Source organism: Mobula hypostoma, chromosome 20, assembly GCF_963921235.1.
Source record: "Mobula hypostoma chromosome 20, sMobHyp1.1, whole genome shotgun sequence".
Classification (NCBI taxonomy): Eukaryota; Metazoa; Chordata; class Chondrichthyes; order Myliobatiformes; family Myliobatidae; genus Mobula; species Mobula hypostoma.
The window spans coordinates 59,561,011-59,582,305 of NC_086116.1; the positions used below are offsets into that span (position 1 = coordinate 59,561,011).

General features: G+C 41.3%; 1 protein-coding gene across 2 annotated transcripts in view; it reads right to left on the reverse strand.

The window, feature by feature from the left end:
* Nucleotides 1-333: 333 nt before the first annotated feature.
* exoc4 (exocyst complex component 4) overlaps nt 334-21,295 on the reverse strand; it is a 572,850-nt gene continuing 551,888 nt past the window's right edge. For both annotated transcript variants that reach the window (XM_063073038.1, XM_063073040.1), the window contains exon 17: nt 334-3,783. In XM_063073038.1, the coding sequence (XP_062929108.1) occupies nt 3,546-3,783 (238 nt within the window). In that variant the 3' untranslated portion in view covers nt 334-3,545. The remainder of the gene's footprint in view (nt 3,784-21,295) is intronic.

Consider the following 21,295-nt stretch of genomic DNA (forward strand, 5'->3'; position numbering starts at 1 on the left):
TTTTTAAGTGTCTTACATTTTCTTTTTCAAATCATATCTTTTCTGTGCCTTTTTCCCCCTCACCAGGCTATTTCTTGACAACTGTGGTGTGAAAGTGGGTGCTTAGTAAGAGTAATCTCAACTCTGGTCATGGGAAGCTAATTTATTGCAGCCCCATGGAGATACCAGATGTGAATGGAATTTTCTGGGGACAATCTAGCGGTGGTTTCTGGGCCTGTGATGTTACTGCTACTAGAGGGAACCTGCACTTTAAGCACATAACTTCAATTTAAAGGGCTTTCCCCTCTGGGGATAGAAAAAAGGCAAGTAAGAGAATTTTGACAAATTGCTTTTTTTCCAGTTTTATTGTAGAGTATTTTGTCCACACAATAAAGAACAGAATAGTCACTGGGTCATGCAGTGCACCATAAAATCTCATATAGTTTACGGAGTTAGGAACAGACGTACAGGGAAGTCATAATCACAAATCACCCATTTCCCTATCTAAATAATATTGCAATACGTACTAATTCTGTGCAGGTGCTGTTTTTGCATTTGACTAACCCAAGTTTGGAGAGAGCCCTGCTTGCGTGATCTACCCTATGCTGCTTCTGTTGATAAAACCATAACAGTCTGGAGTGTATCGGATATTCGTGCCTCTCTTGCATACAGCTGAAGGTTGGCCACATAGGAATTACAAAGGGGGTCAACCTCTTTTAGGGAAGGGCACATTACCTTTTAATGCACAAATACACTAAAGAAACGAAATTCAGGAGTTTCTGGAACATATGTTATTCTTTTATAAATTCCATGTGGTATGCTTGACTCAAAGGCCTTCTATTGCAGAGCTCAGAACTCTAGATTTCGAAGACATCGAAAACCCCTCCAAATCTACATCTACATACTTTCCCATCGTTATACGTGTGGCAACCTCAGGTCCATTGGCCGAATGAACCAAGAAGGTGAGATTAAGTCAGAGATACTGAAAAAAATGGCATCTCCATTGTCATTGGAAAACTTAGGTTAATTTACTTACCCTGACAATAGACTATGTTCTTACATTCAGAAGATAAGAAGATGTAATATCATTCCATCATTACACAGGCCTAAGATATTTAGTGATTATTTCTTTAGTATATATGAACCATTCATCTGCATCGTTTCCTGTATAAAACTCTTTGCTGGCTGAAGTCAGTCTTTTGAATAGAAAGTGTGCTTTTCTTCTGCTTATTTTAGCATAAATCTATCTCATTTTGAAACCATCACCAATCAATTTTCCAGATGACAATGTGATTAAACCAATCAGATGAGAAATATATTTGAAATAATTAAAAAAATGAGCTTTGCATGAAAGTTCATTATTAATCGGAGTTGACACAGTTAATCTAATCTTAGTATAGCTGCGCTGATAAATTAACCTTATTTTCAGCCATTCGTTTCAGTGAAATTTGCCTAATTATGTAACCCTGTCACTGATGTGAAATCTCACGTTTTTATATCAGATCTGTGGACACCCTCTGCTTTATTCAGTCACATAAGATGTCTTCTGTGAATTAGGGATCATCTAAGAAATAAATATTCAAGGCAAACTTATTCAGTTATTTCCCCAAAAGCTTCCCATTGCATTCTGTACCTCTATAAAAACCTGAATTAATTGTTCCACAAAACAGCTGTTGCCCAATGACACCTTTGGGTAATGAATCTTATTTATGAAACCCAGCTATGGTTCATTAGCTGTCCAACCGGAATTAGCACAAGTCTGAGCCTAACTCTGGCCGGGTACAAATGTCCACATGCTTGAATATCTTGAACAAGCAATAAGAAAGAACAGGGAGGCCATCCTCTTAAGTTTTCTTTCCTTACCAGAACCAGTTTTAATATCCCAAATGCTGTTTTGAGCAGAATGAGAAATTGCACGTATGCTACACCATGAACTAGAGTCTACATGTTCCACCAAGAAAGCTTTTACCCATTGGACTGTCTGTGAAGGACTTTGTACCCAGCTCAGTTTTCAGTTGGAGCAAAGTGGATGTGTGAGTCTCAAATGAAGGAATTAACAACTATTATTTGGAAGTTCCTTAAAACCCTTTATGTCTAAGTGGTCACTTTACTTGGAAAAAATGAAGGCCTTTAAAACAGGTCCAAGTGTGTATTTTTGGTCCACTTTTAAATCCAGCAAGGAACAGTAGATAGTATTCCTGACACTGCACTAAAGTAATTTGTTTGATCAACAAGATGTTATCTTTGAAATTGTCACTTGCTTATGTTTTATAATTGTCTTCTATGTCAGGTAATAGGTATTTGGTGAAGTGGAAGATCTCTCCTGTAATCACATATGAATCTGTCTTTGGTTGGGCACGTAAGGAATGTTGTGAGACTGCATGATGGAGAAAAGCATCAGAGAATGATACATTTCCCACTTATGGACCCAGACACAAGTTCCTTCTCGTGCCTTGTTTGGCGCATTGGGCAGCAACCCTGCTGTTTCTTTAGTGTTTGTCTGTTTTACGTGGCTGGTTGCTTGCTCGATGCCCAACCCAGCACAGATGGAAAGCGTGCAAGTAGCTGACCAGAATTTTCACCCGGGACCTCTTGTTCTGAAGTCTGGGTGCAGAAACCACCACAAGACTGCACAGACACCCAGATACAAAGAACCCAGAAACAACTTCAATTACAACCGGGAGACAACATGCACAATAATGCTTTAGCCACATTGTGCATTAATAAAGCTTAGCTTTAGTCTTAGTTGTGTTCTCTAGTCACATACCATCTTGAAACTCCAGGTGAAATTAACAAATTCACTTTAAACTATCCAAACATCAGTTATTGAGTATTAAATTCAAATATTAGAACTTTTATAGCATTGACATTTTGGTGTCAGCTTGAGATATTTAATGGTATATATACAGTATAAACTGTCTTAATGGCAACAATATCAGGTGATCATTCTACAATGCATAGTCAGTTGTTCATTAGTAGCTGATCCTAACTACAATCCCCACCAATAATGTCAACTGGACACACTTGTCAATGTTGTTAGCAACAGAACAGACTGGGAGAGGGAAGCATGTCAGATAGTTTGAGTACCTACCCTTACGCAGGAAGTTTGTTGGAAGTTTTGCTCTGCATGAACATGGAAGGTGGATGTTGCCCGAAACTGATGGCATTGCTGGATGTCAGATGGTCATTGGGTGGCACTGATAGTAATCCAACCCTCTGATTACACAGATGTGGCATGAGGCAGTTCTGTGATACTCCAAAGGACGAAAAAGTGGAAAGAGTGTGTTTTTGGAGCAGAGGTGTGTTTTTAATTAATGCAAAGCTTCTATTATAGTTGGCTAGTGAATTTTAAAGCAGATAAAACTCTTCCAAAGAGAACATCCCTCACTACTTCTCTGGAGGCAACAAGGCACAGCAGTGCCACATTCCCTTTTATAACTTATGTACATATTTCATCACTAATTGGTATGAACAACTAAACAAATGCCAAATATACTGGCAGCTTGCTTTAGAACCTAGCAACAATTTTAAGATTAAATTTCCATTTCCTCTTTTATGTCAGCTTCCTAGACTGTCGTGATTTTCTTGTCTTTACTGGCTTGTTTGATGGCAGCCTGTTCACAGATAATTTCTTTCAGCCGCTGCACACGCATGTTTTGTGTGGTCTGGTCTCCAACTCCAGTCTGGCTGCGGTGGAGGAGACTTAGGGCATTAATGTACTCCAGTTCAGTGTACTTCACCCCTTGGTCCACCACCAAATTGAGCAGCTCGTCAGGGTTGTTGTATAACATCTCGTAGTACTGCCTGTGAACAAAAAAAAATGGCAAACCAGAATTAAAACATCAAGTGAACTGCCAATTCCTTCTGCTAATAGTTTCACTTCACATTGTGAAATATGCCCCATAGTAGCTTAACATTTAATATTCTTAATCATGTTAAAATTAGTACAATTTTAAATAATAAAAGTGCAATCATTCTAAAATCTTAATTCTTTTCATACTTTCTTTAACTTGCAGAATTTTCATTCAAGTAAACAGGGTTGAGGGTCCTTTGCTAACTCTAATCTGACACAACATCTATTAACAGAGTCACCAACATAATTGCTGGTAAACATCAGGAAGTTTGTTGCAGTGAAGCACACTAACAATTTGCCTTCAAGTATCTGGGAGCAAGGTCAATACTTTGTTTAAATGTGTTATATATACCAAACCTAGGTGCACTGATAATGGGAAATCCTGGCAGTTTGTACAAAAATACCTCAATTACCAGTTAGATTCAGCTCCATTTATAAGGGAGAGACTGGACCATTTGTAGACCAGGGCAGACATAGCATCAAATAGAATGTAAACAAATTTATAAATTATATTTGATCCATGCAGTCTGCATTTTCTGAAGTAGATGGAGGGAAGAGAATTTACCCTTTTCATTGTGGGTTCTCTCTTGCAATTTCTGGAAGATTCTATTCTGGCAAAAGAAAAGATTATAATTCTCTGGTCTTGATGCTCAAGTTATCCTGTCCAAGTGTGGGACAGGCCTAACAAACCAGTGACTTTTTTGCACACTTGTTATTTTCATATTTCTTGTGTCAAAACAATTCTAAAAGGCTTCCGAAAGATGTGATAAAACACTTCTTAAATTAAAATCATATTTTTATGGAAGAAGTGAGATAAAACACCAAATGAATTATTACAGTTGATTTGCAAATTTTTTTGCGATACCAGGGGAAGGCTGGTTTACTTAGTGATAAAAGGGATTGTCTACAAATAAAAAACCTTTATAATTTGGAACTGTGACTACCTAAAGCATACACAGTATCTGATTGAAAATAAGGCTGTCCAGATGATTGCAATAACGCACAAAGTCGAAACAGGAAATCTTAAGGATATAGAAGACCAATTATATTCACTTTTTATATTTCATGAGATATGATCACTGAAATCATCCATCAAATTTTGAAGTTTTGTACAAGTTAGGTATGCCATAAATATTTATGAATTACCTCAAAGAAAAGAATGAAAAATTATATTAAATTAGTGTTGAGTTGAAACTCATTTATGCAAAGTGTTCATGGCCAAAGGCAATACAGATTTCAGAGTTAATTACAACCTTCCAGTAATAAATTTGGCCCTGATCTTCCAGCGGAAACAAGTGTGGAATTAACAGAAATTGACCATTTCATATGTGACATTTTGTTCATGAACTTTAAACATCACCAAATTACTGAATATTACTTATCCATCATGCATGAATCCCCTTGTCATTCAAGGTCTTGTTCCCATTTACAAATAATTTCTTGGTCTTTTCTCATTTTTCCTGACACAGCTCACACTCTTCACAACTCACTGTCCTTCAAATAAGCACCTTTGAAATGCTTAGGGCTCTCAGCATTATTACTATTTCTTTTCAAAACCTTGTGAATCTATTTCCCATCTTTCATTAGACTTCCTCTATCCTTCATTCCAATAAGTAACAGGATGAGAAACAGTAATGTTAATGTCGATAGTTGGCAGGAATGATATGATTTGGAGATATACGTGACCATGCTGGACTAGATGGTTCTGTACAGAAATAATGATAAGGTCTCTTCATGACCTTAGAATCTCTGTCAATGATTTACACCTATGAAGCACGCATGAGGGGATCTGAAGCGAAAAATTACAGCCAATGAATGTACAGTAATTTTAAACAAACATTGGTAAAATATATTATCAGACTATTTGTTTGAGAGTCTGGGAGAACAGAAAGCCGATGACGCACACCAAAGTTGCAGTCTACAGGGCCTGCGTCCTCAGCACACTGCTTTATGGCAGCGAGACCTGGAGCCTCTACTCCAGACAAAAGTGGCGTCTCAACGCCTTCCACCTTCGCAGCCTGAGACACAACCTGGACATCAAGTGGATTGACTGAGTCACCAACAATGAGGTCCAGGCCCACGCCCAGTTACCCAGCCTCTTCACCCTGCTCCAACAATGCCGTCTCCGCTGGCTGGGCCATGTACACCACGTGTCAGACGGGATGATCCCAAAAGACCTGCTGTACAGGGAACTGGCCTGTGGCAAGAGAGCACAAGGGCAGCCCCATCTTCGTTTCAACGATGTCTGCAAGAGAGACATGAAGTCACTGAAAATGAACGTCAAGAGGCGGGAGGACATCGCAAGCGATCGCTCTCGCCAGAGGCTGGAACTACGCAGAGGTCTAAAAAGAGGAGAAGAGAAGCTGAGGCTTGCTGCTGAAGAAAAAGTGCACTCGTCGGGAAAACAGCACCAAGACAACACTGGAGGACAGCGCCTTCAAGTGCAGTTGCTGCAGCCGAGACTGTCACTCCCGTGTGGGCCTCTACAGCCACAACAGACACTACTCCAACACAGACTGAAGCAAGACTTTCCAGGCGCAGATCCACGGTCTCGCGAGACTAACGGATGCCACCAATGATGGTTGAGGTGTCACATAAAATTAGTATTAATCAGGATGGCAGAACTGCTTAGCTTCTTTTGTACACCAAGAGATTGAGTATAATATGGTAAAATATGAAAACATGTATTTAAATAAAATAAAAAACTAAAAAAGATTCTTCCATCATTGTTTATTTCTATCTGTCAGTATGAACGTGTATCCCTCAAAGGGCTGTAAACAAAGGGAGGCAAAGCAACTCAGATCAGAGTCTGACATCCTCATACATTAACACTGCTTAAGATGATAAACTGAAGAGAATCTGCAGATGCTTCACCAAGGGGTGAAGTGCTCAGAACCGAGGTGTATTAATAGCCCAAATATCCTCCACTGTAGCCAGACTGGCATTGGAGATCAGACCACACAGCGGCTAAAACAAATTATTAGTGAACAGGCTACTATCAAACAAACTAGCAAAGACAAGAAGATCACAACAGTATTGGAAGCCAGTATAAAAGAGGACTGGAAAAGAAGAGGATAGATGCCAGAATAAGAAAGAGGAGGGAATGGGTGGAGTCCTGATAGATAGATACATACTTTATTGATCCCAAAGGAAATTACAACAGCATTACAAATGCACAGATACACAAATATTAGAAGTAAGAAAGAATAAAAAAAAGTTACCCTAAAAATAAAGTGTACAAGATTTAGAAGTGAAAGATTACAAGATCATGTTTCTGGCTATAGGTTGACTCATTATAGAGCCTGATGGCTGAGGGTATCTTTGGAGTAGTGCAGTTGTCTTTGTCTATTACTAAAAGTGCTCCTCTGTACAGCCAAGGTGAGAAACACTGTCTAGAATTGCCAGGATTTTCTGTATAGTCCTTTGTTCTACCACAGCCCCTAGTGTGTCCAGTTTGACTCTTATAATATGGCCAGGATTTCTAATCAGTTTATTGAGCTTGTTGGCATCACCCATGTTGATGTAATTGCCCCAGCACACCACTGTGTAGAAGATTGTACTGGCAGCAACAGAGTGGTCGAACATGTGAAGGAGAAGCCTGCATATTCCAAAGGACCTCAGTCTCCTCAGGAAGTAGAGGCGACTCTGGCCCTTCTTGTACACAGCCTCTGTGTTGGTGCTCTGCACAAGTCTGTCATCCAGGTGCACCCCCAGGTAATTGTAAGTCCTCACCACATCCACATCCTCACCATCAATAGTAACAGGAAGCAGTGCAGGTTTAGTTTTTCTAAAGCTCATCACCTTTTCCTTTGTCCTATTGATGTGAGGGAAGGGTCTTGGCTCAAAACATTGACTGTTCTTTCATTTTCATAGATGCTGCCTGACCTGCAGAATCCCTCCGGCATTTTGCATGTTTTAGCCTGGATTTCTAGCTCCTACAGAATCTCTTGGCCTCCGTAAGAGGAGGCCATTTCGTACCACTTTAAACATGCATCAATATCACTCATATCTGCAATGTGTCATGAAGTCAACTCTTAAAAAAATATCTCGCTAACTTTTTTGGGAACTTTTAAAACAGCATTGTTTTAACTTGAGATGTCAGACATTCTCTCCTATTATTACAAACCAGCAGGCTGGATATCCATGGCAGCAGGAATGTGCAGAGTTCTTTTGTCACTTGCTTTCTTACATTCAGTGACATATCAGATTGATACAACACAGTGAAGAGTCATTGTGCCTAATATTAGTCTTAGTTCAATGATCCACCATCTTAATAATGTTTTGCTGCAGCATGATCTGCATAAATAACTGTTAAAAAGGCACTGGAGAAAAAAAAGGCTTTGATTTAAATAAGTCTAAAAACTGCTATACAATTAATAATTTGACCTTGACTGTGTTACATGGGCAGATAAAGCAACAGACAGTCCATATTGGCAGCAATAACCCTGGCCCCATCACACTGTGTGCTCAGTCCACTGCTTTTGGTCTCTTTTTGTCATTTATTGCTGCAGTTTCACATATTTATACGACTGCTTGTTTTATTATAATAGTGCCAGTGACATTGTACTGTTGTACAGATATGCACCTCACACCTTATGTCAACCTGTCAATCTTCAGGCCACATCACTCTGAAATTGCTAATATTATTTTTTGTCTGAATCAGCTGCATCATAACAAAATGTGCTGTGTCCGATTATATGTACTGTGTTTCTCAACTTGGCCCCAAAGGAACAATGTTTTGCTTAGCTCTATACATGTGAATGGTTGAATGACAAACTTGAGCTTAAACTAGCCTATGCCAATGATAGATTGATCTATTGACTTTGATAATAAATTACTCTTTGACTTTTTATTGTGGGGGTATAAGTGTTAACCAGCAGCACAAGAGCAATACTTTTCTTTCTGAAGTTATTTTGGATTTATATAACTTACCAGCACCTGGACAGACCCCAATTTAACATTTCAGCTGAAATACTTCCTCATTATTGCAATGAAAAAGTGTTCATTTCTGAGGTACAATTGAACTCACAGTCTTCTTACTTGTGGACCAGTTTATTAGTTGAGTCAAGTTGGTCATCCATGGGAAAAGGTATGTGAGGTAAGTTCCACACTACCACATTCCGAAGACATATGATTTGGATTCTGAAGTTGTGGGGATGCTATGTTGGTGCTGGAATCATGGTGATACTTTTGAACTCTCCCCAACACAATCCTTGCTGATTTAATTTGATTTGATGCAAACAATGCATTTCACTTTATGACTTATTTCACTTCGGGACAAGCAGAGCAGTGTGGGAGCTGAATTCTGAAGGAAGGTAGTTTTTTTAAAAACTTCTTCGAGTGCAAGAAGGACGAGACCATGCAGGCATGTGACGTAGACAGGACAGCGTGGGGAGTTTAAAAAGGAAGGTTACTTGCAACGGCTGTCTTTTGGATCGGGACAAGCAGAGTGGCGTAGGAGCTGAATTCTGAAGGAAGACAGTTTTTTAAAAAACTTCGAGTGCAAGAAGGACGAGACCGTGCAGGCATGTGACGTAGAGAGGACAGTGCGGAGAGTTTAAAAAGGAGACCACCCTACACAGCGGGCAGTGGAGTGAGTGGCAGCAGAGTACAGGGGTTTGGCTTCAACGGGCTTTGGCGGTAACAGGAAGAGGCGAGGGCGAAGCACCAACTCTTTCTTTTTCCCCTTGGCGAATCGGCCCGGACAGACAGGAACAACAGGGCTCACACAGCTAACGGTACGAGCTAATGGTTTGAAAAATTCATGTGTTTAGTGAGGTAAGTGGGTGAGTAGACTTATTTTTCCTGTTTCATTCCTGTAGAATTAGACAGCATGCCTGCAGAGTTAGTACTTTGTTCAGGGTGTCAGATGTGGGAATCCTGGGAGACCTCCAGCCTCCCTGATGGCCACGTCTGCGCCAGGTGCACCAAGATGCAGCTCCTCAGAGACCGTGTTAGGGACCTGGAGCTGCAGCTTGATGACCTACTGCTTATCAGGGAAAGTGAAGAGGTAATAGACAGGAGCTACAGAGAGGTAGTCATCCCTAGGCTACAGGAGTCAGTAAACTGGGTGACTGTCAGGAGAGGGACGGAAAATGCCCGGATAGTGGAGAGCACACCTGTGGCTGCCCCCCTCAGCAACAAGTATTTCGTTTTGGATGCTGTTGAGGGGGATGACCTGACAGGGGATGCCCACGGTGACCAGGTCTCTGGCACTGAGCCTGGCGCTGTTGTGCAGGAGGGAAGGAGGGAGAAGAAGAATGCAGTAGTCATAGGGGATTCCATTGTCAGGGGAACAGACAGGAGATTCTGTGAGTCTGATAGAGATACCCGCATGGTGTATTGCCTCCCAGGTGCCAGGGTACGGGATGTCTCAGATCGGGTCCTGAATATTCTGAAGGGGGAGGGTGAGCAGCCAGTTGTCTTTTGGACATTGGACAACCAGACATGTTGGTACCAATGACATAGATAGGACAAAAGAGGAGGTCCTGGAGAGAGATTTCTGGGAGTTAGGAAGGAAGCTGAGAAGCAGGACCTCCAGGGTGGTAATCTCGGGATTGCTACCTGTGCCAGGGTGCTAGTGAGGGCAAGAATAGTAGGATCAGGCAGATGAATGCGTGGCTGAGAGACTGGTGCAGGGGGCAGGGCTTCAGATTCTTGGATAATTGGGATCTCTTCTGGGGGAAGTATGACCTGTTCAAAATGGACAGGTTACACCTGAACCCGAAGGGGACCAATATCCTGGCGGGAAGGTTTAATAGAGCTGTTAGGGAGGGTTTAAACTAATTTGGCAGGGGGATGGGAACCGGTATAATAGAGCGGAGGAAAGGGAAAACAGAAATAAATCTAAGATAGTGAGCAGTAAAGATGTCAGGAAAGACAGGCAGGTGATAGGGCAAATTTTAGCCATCGGGATGAGTTGCAGTGTAATAAAGTTGCAGTGCAATCAAAGCAAAAAGTACCAAATACTGGTCTTAAGGTGTTATACTTAAATGCACGCAGCATAAGGAATAAGGTGGATGATCTTGTTGTACAGCTACAGATTGGCAGGTATGATATGGTGGCCATCACTGAGACGTGCCTAAAGGATGCATGTCTCTGGGAGCTGAACGTCCAAGGATACACGGTGTATCGGAAGGATAGGAAGGTAAGCAGAGGGACACTGGCGGGAAGGACAGCAGAGCAGTAGTGGCTGGAGTTTATGCGAGAAGTGAGGAAGGTGCAAGACAGGTATATTCCAAAGATGAAATTTTCGAATGGAAAAAGGATGCAACCGTGGTTGACAAGAGAAGTCAAAGCCAAAGTTAAAGCAAAGGAGAGGGCATACAAGGAAGCAAAAATTAGTGGGAAGACAGATGATTGGGAAGTTTTTAAAAGCTTACTAAAGGAAACTAAGAAGGTTATTAAGAGGGATAAAATGAACTATGAAAGGAAGCTAGCAAATAATATCAAAGAGGATACTAAAATCTTTTTCAAGTATATAAAGAGTAAAAGACAGGTGAGAGCAGATATAGGACCGATAGAAAACGATGCTGGAGAAATTGTAATGGGAGATAAGGAGATGGCGGAGGAACTGAACGAGTATTTTGCATCGGTCTTCACTGAGTAAGACATCAGCAGTATACCGGACACTCAAGGCTGGCAGGGAAGAGAAGTATGCGCAGTCACAATTACGACAGAGAAAGTACTCAGGAAGCTGAATGGTCTAAAGGTAGATAAATCTCCCGGACCAGATGGAATACACCCTTGTGTTCTGAAGGAAGTAGCTGTGGAGATTGCAGAGGCATTAGCGATGATCTTTCAAAAGTCGACAGATTCTGGCATGGTTTCAGAGGACTGGAAGATTGCAAATGTCGCTCTGCTATTTAAGAAGGCGACAAGGAAGCAAAAAGGAAATTATAGACCTGTTAGCTTGACATCGGTGGTTGGGAAGTTGTTGGAGTCGATTGTCAAGGATGAGGTTACAGAGTACCGAGGCATATGACAAGATAGGCAGAACTCAGCATGGTTTCCTTAAAGGAAAATCCTGCCTGACAAACCTATTACAATTTTTTGAGGAAATTACAAGTAGGCTAGACAAGGGAGATGCAGTGGATGTCGTATATTTGGATTTTCAGAAGGCCTTTGACAAGGTACCACACATGAGGCTGCTTATCAAGATAAGAGGCCATGGAATTACGAGAAATTTACATACGTGGATAGGGCGTTGGCTGATTGGCAGGAAACAGAGAGTGGGAATAAAGGGATCCTATTCTGGTTGGCTGCCGGTTACCAGTGGTGTTCCACAGGGGTCCGTGTTGGGGCCACTTCTTTTTATGTTGTACATCAATGTTTTGGATTATGGAATAGATGGCTTTGAGGCTAAGTTTGCTGATGATACGAAGATAGGTGGAGAGGCCGGTAGTGCTGAGGAAACAGAGAGTCTGCAGAGAGACTTGGATAGATTGGAAGAATGGGCAGAGAAGTGGCAAATGAAATGCAATGTTGGAAAGTGTATGGTTATGCACTTTGGCAGAAGAAATAAACAGGCAAACTATTATTTAAATGAGGAGAGAATTCAAAGTTCTGAGATGCAACGGGATTTGGGGGTCCTCGTGCAGGATACCCTTAAGGTTAACCTCCAGGTTGAGTCGGTGGTGAAGAAGGCGAATGCAATGTTGGCATTCATTTCTGGAGGAATTTCTAGAGTATAGGAGCAGGGATGTGATGTTGAGGCTCTATAAGGCGCTGGTGAGACCTCACTTGGAGTACTGTGGGCAGTTTTGGTCTCCTTATTTAAGAAAGGATGTGCTGACGTTGGAGAGGGTACACAGAAGATTCACTAGAATGATTCTGAGAATGAGAGGGTTAACATATGAGAAACGTTTGTCCGCTGTTGGACTGTATTCCTTGGAGTTTAGAAGAATGAGGGGGGACCTCATAGAAACATTCCGAATATTGAAAGGCATGGACAGAGTGGATGTGGCAAAGTTGTTTCCCATGATGGAGCAGTCTCGTACGAAAGGGCATGACTTAAGGATTGAAGGGCGCCCACTCAGAACAGAGATGTGAAGAAATTTTTTTAGCCAGAGGGTGGTGAATCTATGGAATTTGGTGCCACAGGCAGCAGTGGAGGCCAAGTCATTGGGTGTATTTAAGGCCGAGATTGATAGGCATCTGAGTAGCCAGGGCATCAAAGGTTATGGTGAGAAGGCGAGGGAGTGGGACTAAATGGGAGAATGGATCAGCTCATGACAAAATGGCAGAGCAGACTTGATGGGCCGAATGGCCGACTTCTGCTCCTTTGTCTTATGGTCTTATGTTTCAATGTACATGTGTCAAGTAAAGCTAATCTCTCTCTCCTTAAACCTCTCTTTAATGAGATGAGCTATCTGTTTCTTCAATTTATGCTGTCAATTATTCAGAAAATGTGTGCAGTTGTTTTTTTATTTTGCTGTTTCGATTTCTGAGTGACATTTACCAGAAGCACTGCAGACGAAGGGCCTGAAGCACTGTTGAGAATCCCTACTACCCTTCCCACAGTCCACGACCCACTACCGTCAGGAAGGAGACGCAGAAGCATCAGTACTAGGACTGCAAGACTAAGTAACAGCTTCTGCCCTCATGCTGTGAGACTAATGAATACAGTACCTTGCCACCACTGAGGGCTCATCACCTGGACAGCGAGCTGTTTACCTGGGTTGCACACCACATGCATTTTATTAACTTATTTCTGGTAATATTTTGTATATTTTGGTATATGGGCTATGTGTTTCCTTTGTTTTGTGTTTGCACCATAGTCTGGAGGAATGGTGTTTCATTTGTTTGTATATATGTACAGTCAGATGACAATAAACTTGACTTTCAACTTGAAATCCAGCTTTCAGTATTTCCACAGAAAGTGAACAACAAGGCTGACTTGAAAATCTGAAAATTATGTCCAATTATCATCAACATATCACCTGCAGCACTAGGAGTCCCAACACGCTCTAACACTGCTCTACTAAGATTAGGAATGACAAGACTACGTTTTGCGAAATCTGAACACTTGGCTGTCTTTCTCCTAGCTGTATTTAGACAAAGACAAAAGAACAAGGCTCAAAGATAAGGACAACAAAGAGGCGGTTGTGGGAGGCAGAGGAGCAGTCAAGGGATTGCTTCGAGTTGGTGGACTGGGCTGTGTTCAAAGACTTCATTAGAGGCTCTGAATGAATACACCACGGTTGTCACAAACGTTATATAAACAGTCATAGACGAGTGTGTCCCCACAAAATCACTTCGAGACCTCCTCAAGCAGAAGCCCTGGATAAACCATGAAATCCATATTCCGATGAGGGCCAGATCAGTGGTGACCAAATATGATAGAAGAGGTCCAGCTGTGGTCTCCAGAAAGCCATCTCACATATGAAGTGGCAATTCTGGACCAAACATGAATCACTGAAGGATGTTCTACAGCTAAGGCAATGCTTGAATGCAATTAACTCTAACAAAGTAAAGCTAAGCAATTCTGGTGACAATAAAGCTTTGCTACCAAATAAGCTCAAAGCCTTCTAAGCTCGCTTTGACAGTCAAAACATGGAAGAACCTTCACAAACTCCCACAGTCCCTGGTGACCCTGTGATTTCAGTCTCAAAGGCCAATGTGAGAGCATCCTTTAGGAGGGTGAACCGGTCTAGAGGGAGTACCTGTCCAAGTACTAAAGACCTGTGCTGATCAATTGGCAGGTGTGTTCATAGAGATCTTTAACCTCTGCCTTTGGCAGTCTGAGATATCCACCCTGCTTCAAGCAGGTTTCAATTATTCCCTAAACAGGTTCAGGGAATAGTTATTCCTTAAACAGTTTTAGAGAACCTTGGTCTTAGGACCTAGTTAAGAAAAAGAAGATAATGCGTAGCAGGGTCAGGCAGGGTTACTCTAGCAGACAAGGTGAAGGAGAATCTAAAGAGCTTCACAAGATGTGTAAATTAAGAGCAAAAAGGATAGACAAAATTGAAATTCTGAATGATCAGAGTGGTAATCAATGCTTGGAGTTAAAAGAGATGGGGGAGAACATAAATTAATTTTTTGCATCTGTATTTACTTGGGAGACAAACACAGAATCTATAGATATGAAGCAATGTAGCAGCAAGGTCATGGACCCTGAACAGAGGTGTTGCACTTTGGGAGGACCAGCCAGGGTAGATCTTAAATGATGAGCAGTAGGGCAGTGAGGAGTGCGGTAGAACAGAGCGATTTAGGAATACAGATACCAAAATTTCTTGTAAGTGAGATAGGGTTATAAAGAAAGCTTTTGGCACACTTGCCTTCATAAATCAAATATTGAGTAAAGGAGATGGAATGTTATGTTGAAGTTGTATAAGACGTTGATAAAGCCTAATTTGGAGTATTGTGTGCAGTTTTGGTCATCTACCTACAGGAAAGATGTAAATAAGATTGAAAGAGTGCAGAGAAAATTTACAAGGATGTTGCTGGGACTTGAGGACCTGAAATGTAGGGAAAGATTGAACAGGTTCGGACTTTATTTCTTAGAATGTAAAAGATTGCAGGAAAATTTGATAGAGGTATACAAAATCACGAGGGATATAGGCAGGGTAAAGGCAAGAATGCTTTTTTGATTGAGCTTGGGTGAGACTACAACTAGAGGTCATGGGTTACGGGTGAAAAGTGAAGTGTTTAAGGGGAACATGAGAGGGAACTTCTTCACTCAGGGAGTAGTGAGAGTGTGGAACGAGCTGCCAGTGTAAGTGGTGGATGCGGGGTCTATTTCAACATCTAAGAGAAATTTGGATAGGTAAATAGATGGGAGGAGTATTGAGGAATTGGAGATATAAAAAAATCATTTTGAACCTATGTAACCTCTGGCTAAAAGAATAATTGGGACTGAATAGGAATTTTTGAACTGAAGTAAACTTCTTCTTCAGCAGTTAGCTAAGACAGGCTCATTACCAGTTCTCCTTGGTTTGCAGAGAGACATTGAGAGTTTTGATAACACATTGTACATTTTACCCATGTTTGAGTAGGGGGAGAAGTACTCACCGATAAGGACAGGAATGAACATCTATCTGTAATTAAGTCAGGACCTAGCAAAGGGAATAACTGATAAGGACTGGACAGCACATCCATCTGTCATTAAGCTTTGATTTAGCGGACTCTCTTATCAAAGTAATTAAAGTTTGTACCAACAGACTTGGTGGGCGTATCAGTTCAAATAACATCTTGCAACAGTAATGTAAGGGGCTTACTATGTGTAAGCTGGTCTCCTGAGTTTTATTCACATTTGACTTTAACGGTTTAGAGGGCAATGGTCCAGGTGCAAGTCGATCGGACTAGGCAGTTTAATAGTTCAGCAGGCCTTGCCGGGGTGAATGTGGTAACATGTCTCAATGACTATCATCTTGCAGTAGTTATGGGATGAAGTGCTTTGAGAGCTTGGTGATGAAATGTGTCAACTCCTGCCTGAGATGCGACTTGCGTCTGGTCCAATTTGCCTACCAGAGCAACAGATCATTTCATTGACTATTCACTCAACCCTGGAACATCTGGACAGAAAAAATGAAAACATCAGGATGCTCTTTATCACTACAGCTCAGCATTCAATACTATCAAACCAACAAAACTAATCAATAAGCACCAAGAACTTGGCCTCATTATCTCCTTGTGCAATCAGATCTTCAATTTCCTCACTTGCCGACTCCAGTCAGTTCGGATTGGCAGTAACGTTTCCTCTTTGATCTGCACCAGCACAGGTGCACTGTAAGGGGGTGTGCTTAGTCTCCTGCTCTACTCGCTTTATAATTACGATTGTGAGGCTCCAAAGCCATACTTAAGTTAGCTGATAACACTATTGTCGTTGGCCAAATCAAAGTGGGTAACGAATCAGCAGGTAGGAGGGAGACTGAAAATTTGGCTGGGTAGTGGAACAACAACAATCTCTCACTCAATGTCAGCAAGACCAAGGAGCTGATTATTGACTTCAGGAGAAGGAAACCGGAGGTTCATGAGTCAGTCCTCATGAGGGGGATCAGAGGTAGAGAGGGTCAGGAACTTCAAATTTCTCGGTGTAATTATTTCAGAGGATCTGCCCTGTGCCAGGCACGTAAGTTTAATTATGAAGAAAACACAGCAGCATCTCTACTTTCTTTGAAGTTTGAGAAGATTCAGCATGACATAAAAAAAAAATCGACATACTTCCATAGATGTGTGTTGGAGAGTATACTGACTGGTTGCACTACAGCTTGTTATGGAAACACAATTGCCCCTGAACAGAAAATCCTACAAAGCATAGTGGATAGTCCAATCCATCACCAGTAAACCCCTCCCCACCACTGAGCAAATCTACAGGGAGCACTGTCACAGGGAAGCAGCATCCATCATCAAGGACTCCTACCACCCAGTCCATGCTCTCTTCTCGCTGCTGCTATCGAGAAGGAGATGCAGGCGCCTTGGGACCCACACCACCAGGTTCAGGAACAGTTATTACCCCTCAACCATCGGGCTCTGGAACCAGAGGGGATAACTTCACTTGCCCCATTACAAAACTGTTCCCACAACCTATGGAGTCACTTATAAGTACTCTTCATCTCATGTTCTAGACATTTATTGCTAATTTATTTATTATTATTATTTTTTTTCCTTTGCATTGGCCTAGTTTGTTGTCTTTTGCACATTGTTTGTTCGACCGTCCAGCTGGGTGCCCTCTTTCATTGATTCTATTGTGTCTCCTGGATTTACTGTGAATGCCCACAAGAGCACAAATCTCAGTGTTGTATATGGTGACATATACATACTTTGAACTTTGAGAGTGAAAACACTGTACTGCTGTGGTGGAAGTGCACAAAGGTGGGTCTTATTGGATATTTGTTTCAAGGCACTAGCTCTGAGGCTAGAGTCTGAAAGGCCCTTTTTATACAAGATGGTAAGTTCTCAGCACAGACAAGAAATCCCAGCTTCATAAAGCCTGCCGTAAATTTATTAGTAAGTTCATGAATGGATTAATACTTAATATAACACTGCTGTTACCTTTCCCAGTATCATTAAGGAAAGAACTATAGTTTAGTTATCACTGCAAGGCATGGTTTGATTTTTTTAAAACTGGAAAATAGATAAACCTTTAAGGATTGCATAAAATATTCCAGTGCATTAAATACCGTAACATATGAGAACATTGACTGATGATAATTTACAATATAAAACATTTAAAGTCCAGCTTATTCACATTTGGAGACAGAAGGAGTGATCTATGTTTATAATTCTGGTCACAGCACTCAGTGGAATATTTCAGTATTGTAAATAAATTAGATAGATTTACTGGGTTGTTTTGCAAATAATTTTCTTTGGATGAATAAAGTTTCACGGTCTGGTTTGAAACATTACACTAAATGTAAATTTCATTTTTATATATCAGCATAATTCATATAAAGTAGGGACAGTACACCCTTATCAACATAACCTACAATGAGGAATAATTAAAATTGCCATCTTGCCTGTCTTAATGTCTGTGTTTTGGAAAAAAACACCCTCCGGTTTAATGTGTTTTTTTTACAGTTGATTCATCTGACTGGCTATTTATGAGAAATGAATGAATATGCCAATTAAATCAGTACGGAAATGTTACTCATCATTCAGAATCCCATCATTAGAATATACCAGCGGCAGGGTAAATTATTTTCATTTTTCATATTATCATGACAATCATGAAAACGCTATACAGGGAGAGATGTGTTGGGACAGGAATTATGATGAAAGAAGCAATAGGGCTAACAATGTTCACAATTTCAAGGAAGTACTGAGAATCTTGGTCCAACGGCCAGGAGTATTTGGGATTGAAAATCTTGAGTTCTTCATTGGGAACACATGGAGTTACCATGCATTTGGTAGAAAACGTTGACTGTAAACTACTTGTTGCATAGGCCACGCACCAGTACTGGAGGGAGCCACCAGTACAGTTTACACTTGATGTTAACCTGTCAATCTTCATCAGACCATACCATTCAGGGACTTGAGTTAATTTTATTTTGTGACTGTATGTGCTGTGTGTTTTACACCTTGGCCCCAGAGGAACAATGTTCCACTTAGCTGTATGCATGTGTATGGTTGAATGACAATAAACTTGAACTTGAATTTCAGAATCAGAATCAAGTTTATTATCACTGGCATGTGACGTGAAATTTGTTAACTTAGCAGCAGCAGTTCAATGCAATACATACTATAGAAGAGAGAAAAATAAATAAATAAGTAAATCAATTGCAGTTTACATATATTGAATAGATTAAAAAACCTGCAAATATCAGAAATACTGTTAGTGCGGTAGTGTCCAAGGGTTTGATGTTCATTTAGGAATTGGATGGCAGAGGGGAAGAAGCTGTTCCTGAATCGCTGAGTGTTTGTCTTCAAGCTTCTGTACCTCTTACCTGATAGTAACAGTGAGAACAAGGCATGCCCTGGGTGCTGGAGGTCCTTAATAATGGATGCCGCCTTTCTGAGACACTGCTCTCTGAAGATGTCCTGGGTGCTTAGTGGGCTAGTACCCAAGATGGAGCTGACTAGATTTACAACCCTCTGCAGCTTCTTTCGGTCCTGTGCAGTAGCCCCTCCATACCAGACAGTGATGCAGTCTGTCAGAATGTCTCCACAGTACATCTATAGAAGTTTTTGAACGTATTTGTTGACATGCCAAATCTTTTCAAACGCTTTATAACTACATCTATATGTTGGGACCAGGTCAGATCCTCAGAGATCTTGACACCCAGGAACTTGAAACTGCTCACCCTCTCCACTTCTGATCCCTCTATCAGGATTGGTACGTGTTCCTTCGTCTTACCCTTCCTGAAGTCCACATTGTTTTTTCGTCTTACTGGCGTTGAATGCCAGGTTGTTGCTGCAGCACCACTCCACTAGTTGGCATATCTCAATCTTGAATGCTCTCTCATCACCACCTGAGATTCTACCAACAATGGTTGTATCATCAGCAAGTTTATAGATGGTATTTGAGCTATGCCTAGCCACATAATCATGTGTATATAGAGAGTAGAGCAGTGGGATAAGCACACACCCCTGAGGTGCGCCAGTGTTGATTGTCAGCGAGGAGGATATGTTATCACCAATCCGCAGATTATGGTCTTCCGGTTAGGAATTTGAGGATCCAGTTGCAGAGGGAGGTACAGAGGCCAAGGTTCTGCAAGTTCTCAATCAGGATTGTGGGAATGATGGTATTGAACTGCCCCATCTGCTGAAGAATCTGTGGTTCTGTTTATTGGCTCATTGGCAAACACAGAACCCATAAAATTGAGTGGTAGTAAGCTATCCTTAATCTTGAGGTTTGAGTACAGAGAGGAAATTAAAAACCTGGTGGCATGGTGCGAAGACAATAACCGATCCCTCAACATCAGCAAGACGAAGGAATTGGTTGTTGACTTCAGAAGGAGTAGCGGACCACACGACCCCATTTACATCGGTGGTGCGCAAGTGGAACAGGTCAAAAGCTTTAAGTTCCTTGGGGTCAATATCACAAATGACCTGACTTGGTCCAACTAAGCAGAGTCCACTGCCAAGAAGGCCCTCCAGTGCCTTTACTTCCTGAGAAAGCTAAAGAAATTTGGCCTGCCCCCTAAAACCCTCACTAATTTTTATAGATGCACCGTAGAAAACATTCTTCTAGGGTGCATCACAACCTGGTATGGAAGTTGAAAGCTGCAGAAGATCATGAACACAGCCCAGCACATCACACAAACCAATCTTCTGTCCTTGGACTCACTTTACACTGCACGCTGTCGGAGCAGTGCTGCCAGGATAATCAAGGACATGACCCACTCAGCCAACACATTTTTCGTCCCTCTTCCCTCCATGAGAAGGCTCAGGAGCTTGAAGACTTGTACGGCCAGATTTGGGAACAGCTTCTTTCCAACTGCGATAAGACTGCTGAACGGATCCTGGCCCGGATCTGGGCCATACCCTCCAAATATCCGGACCTGCCTCTCGGTTTTTTTTGCACTACCTTACTTTCCATTTTCTATTTATGATTTATAATTTAAATTTTTAATATTTACTATTGATTTGTACTCTAGGGAGCAGGAAGCGCAGAATCAAATATCGCTGTGATGATTGTACGTTCTAGTATCAATTGTTTGGCGACAATACAGTATAATGTATAACGTATAAGGTGTGACAAGCGTAATGCTATGAACAGAATCCCACAGTTTAATCCAGAGAAATTTTTTAGAAAGCTAAAAGCAACTATCTCATTAACAAGGCATTTTCGCCCGCAGAACTGCTGCTCACTTGACTTTTTTTTGTTATTTCACACCATTCCCTGTGAACTCCAGAGACAGTTGTGCATGAAAATCCCAGGAAATCAGCAGTTTCAGAGGTACTCTAACCACTCTGTCTGGCACCAACAATCATTTCAAGGTTAAAGTCACTTAGATCCCATTTATTCCCCATTCTGATGTTTGGTTTGAACAATGACTGAACCTCTTAACTATGTCT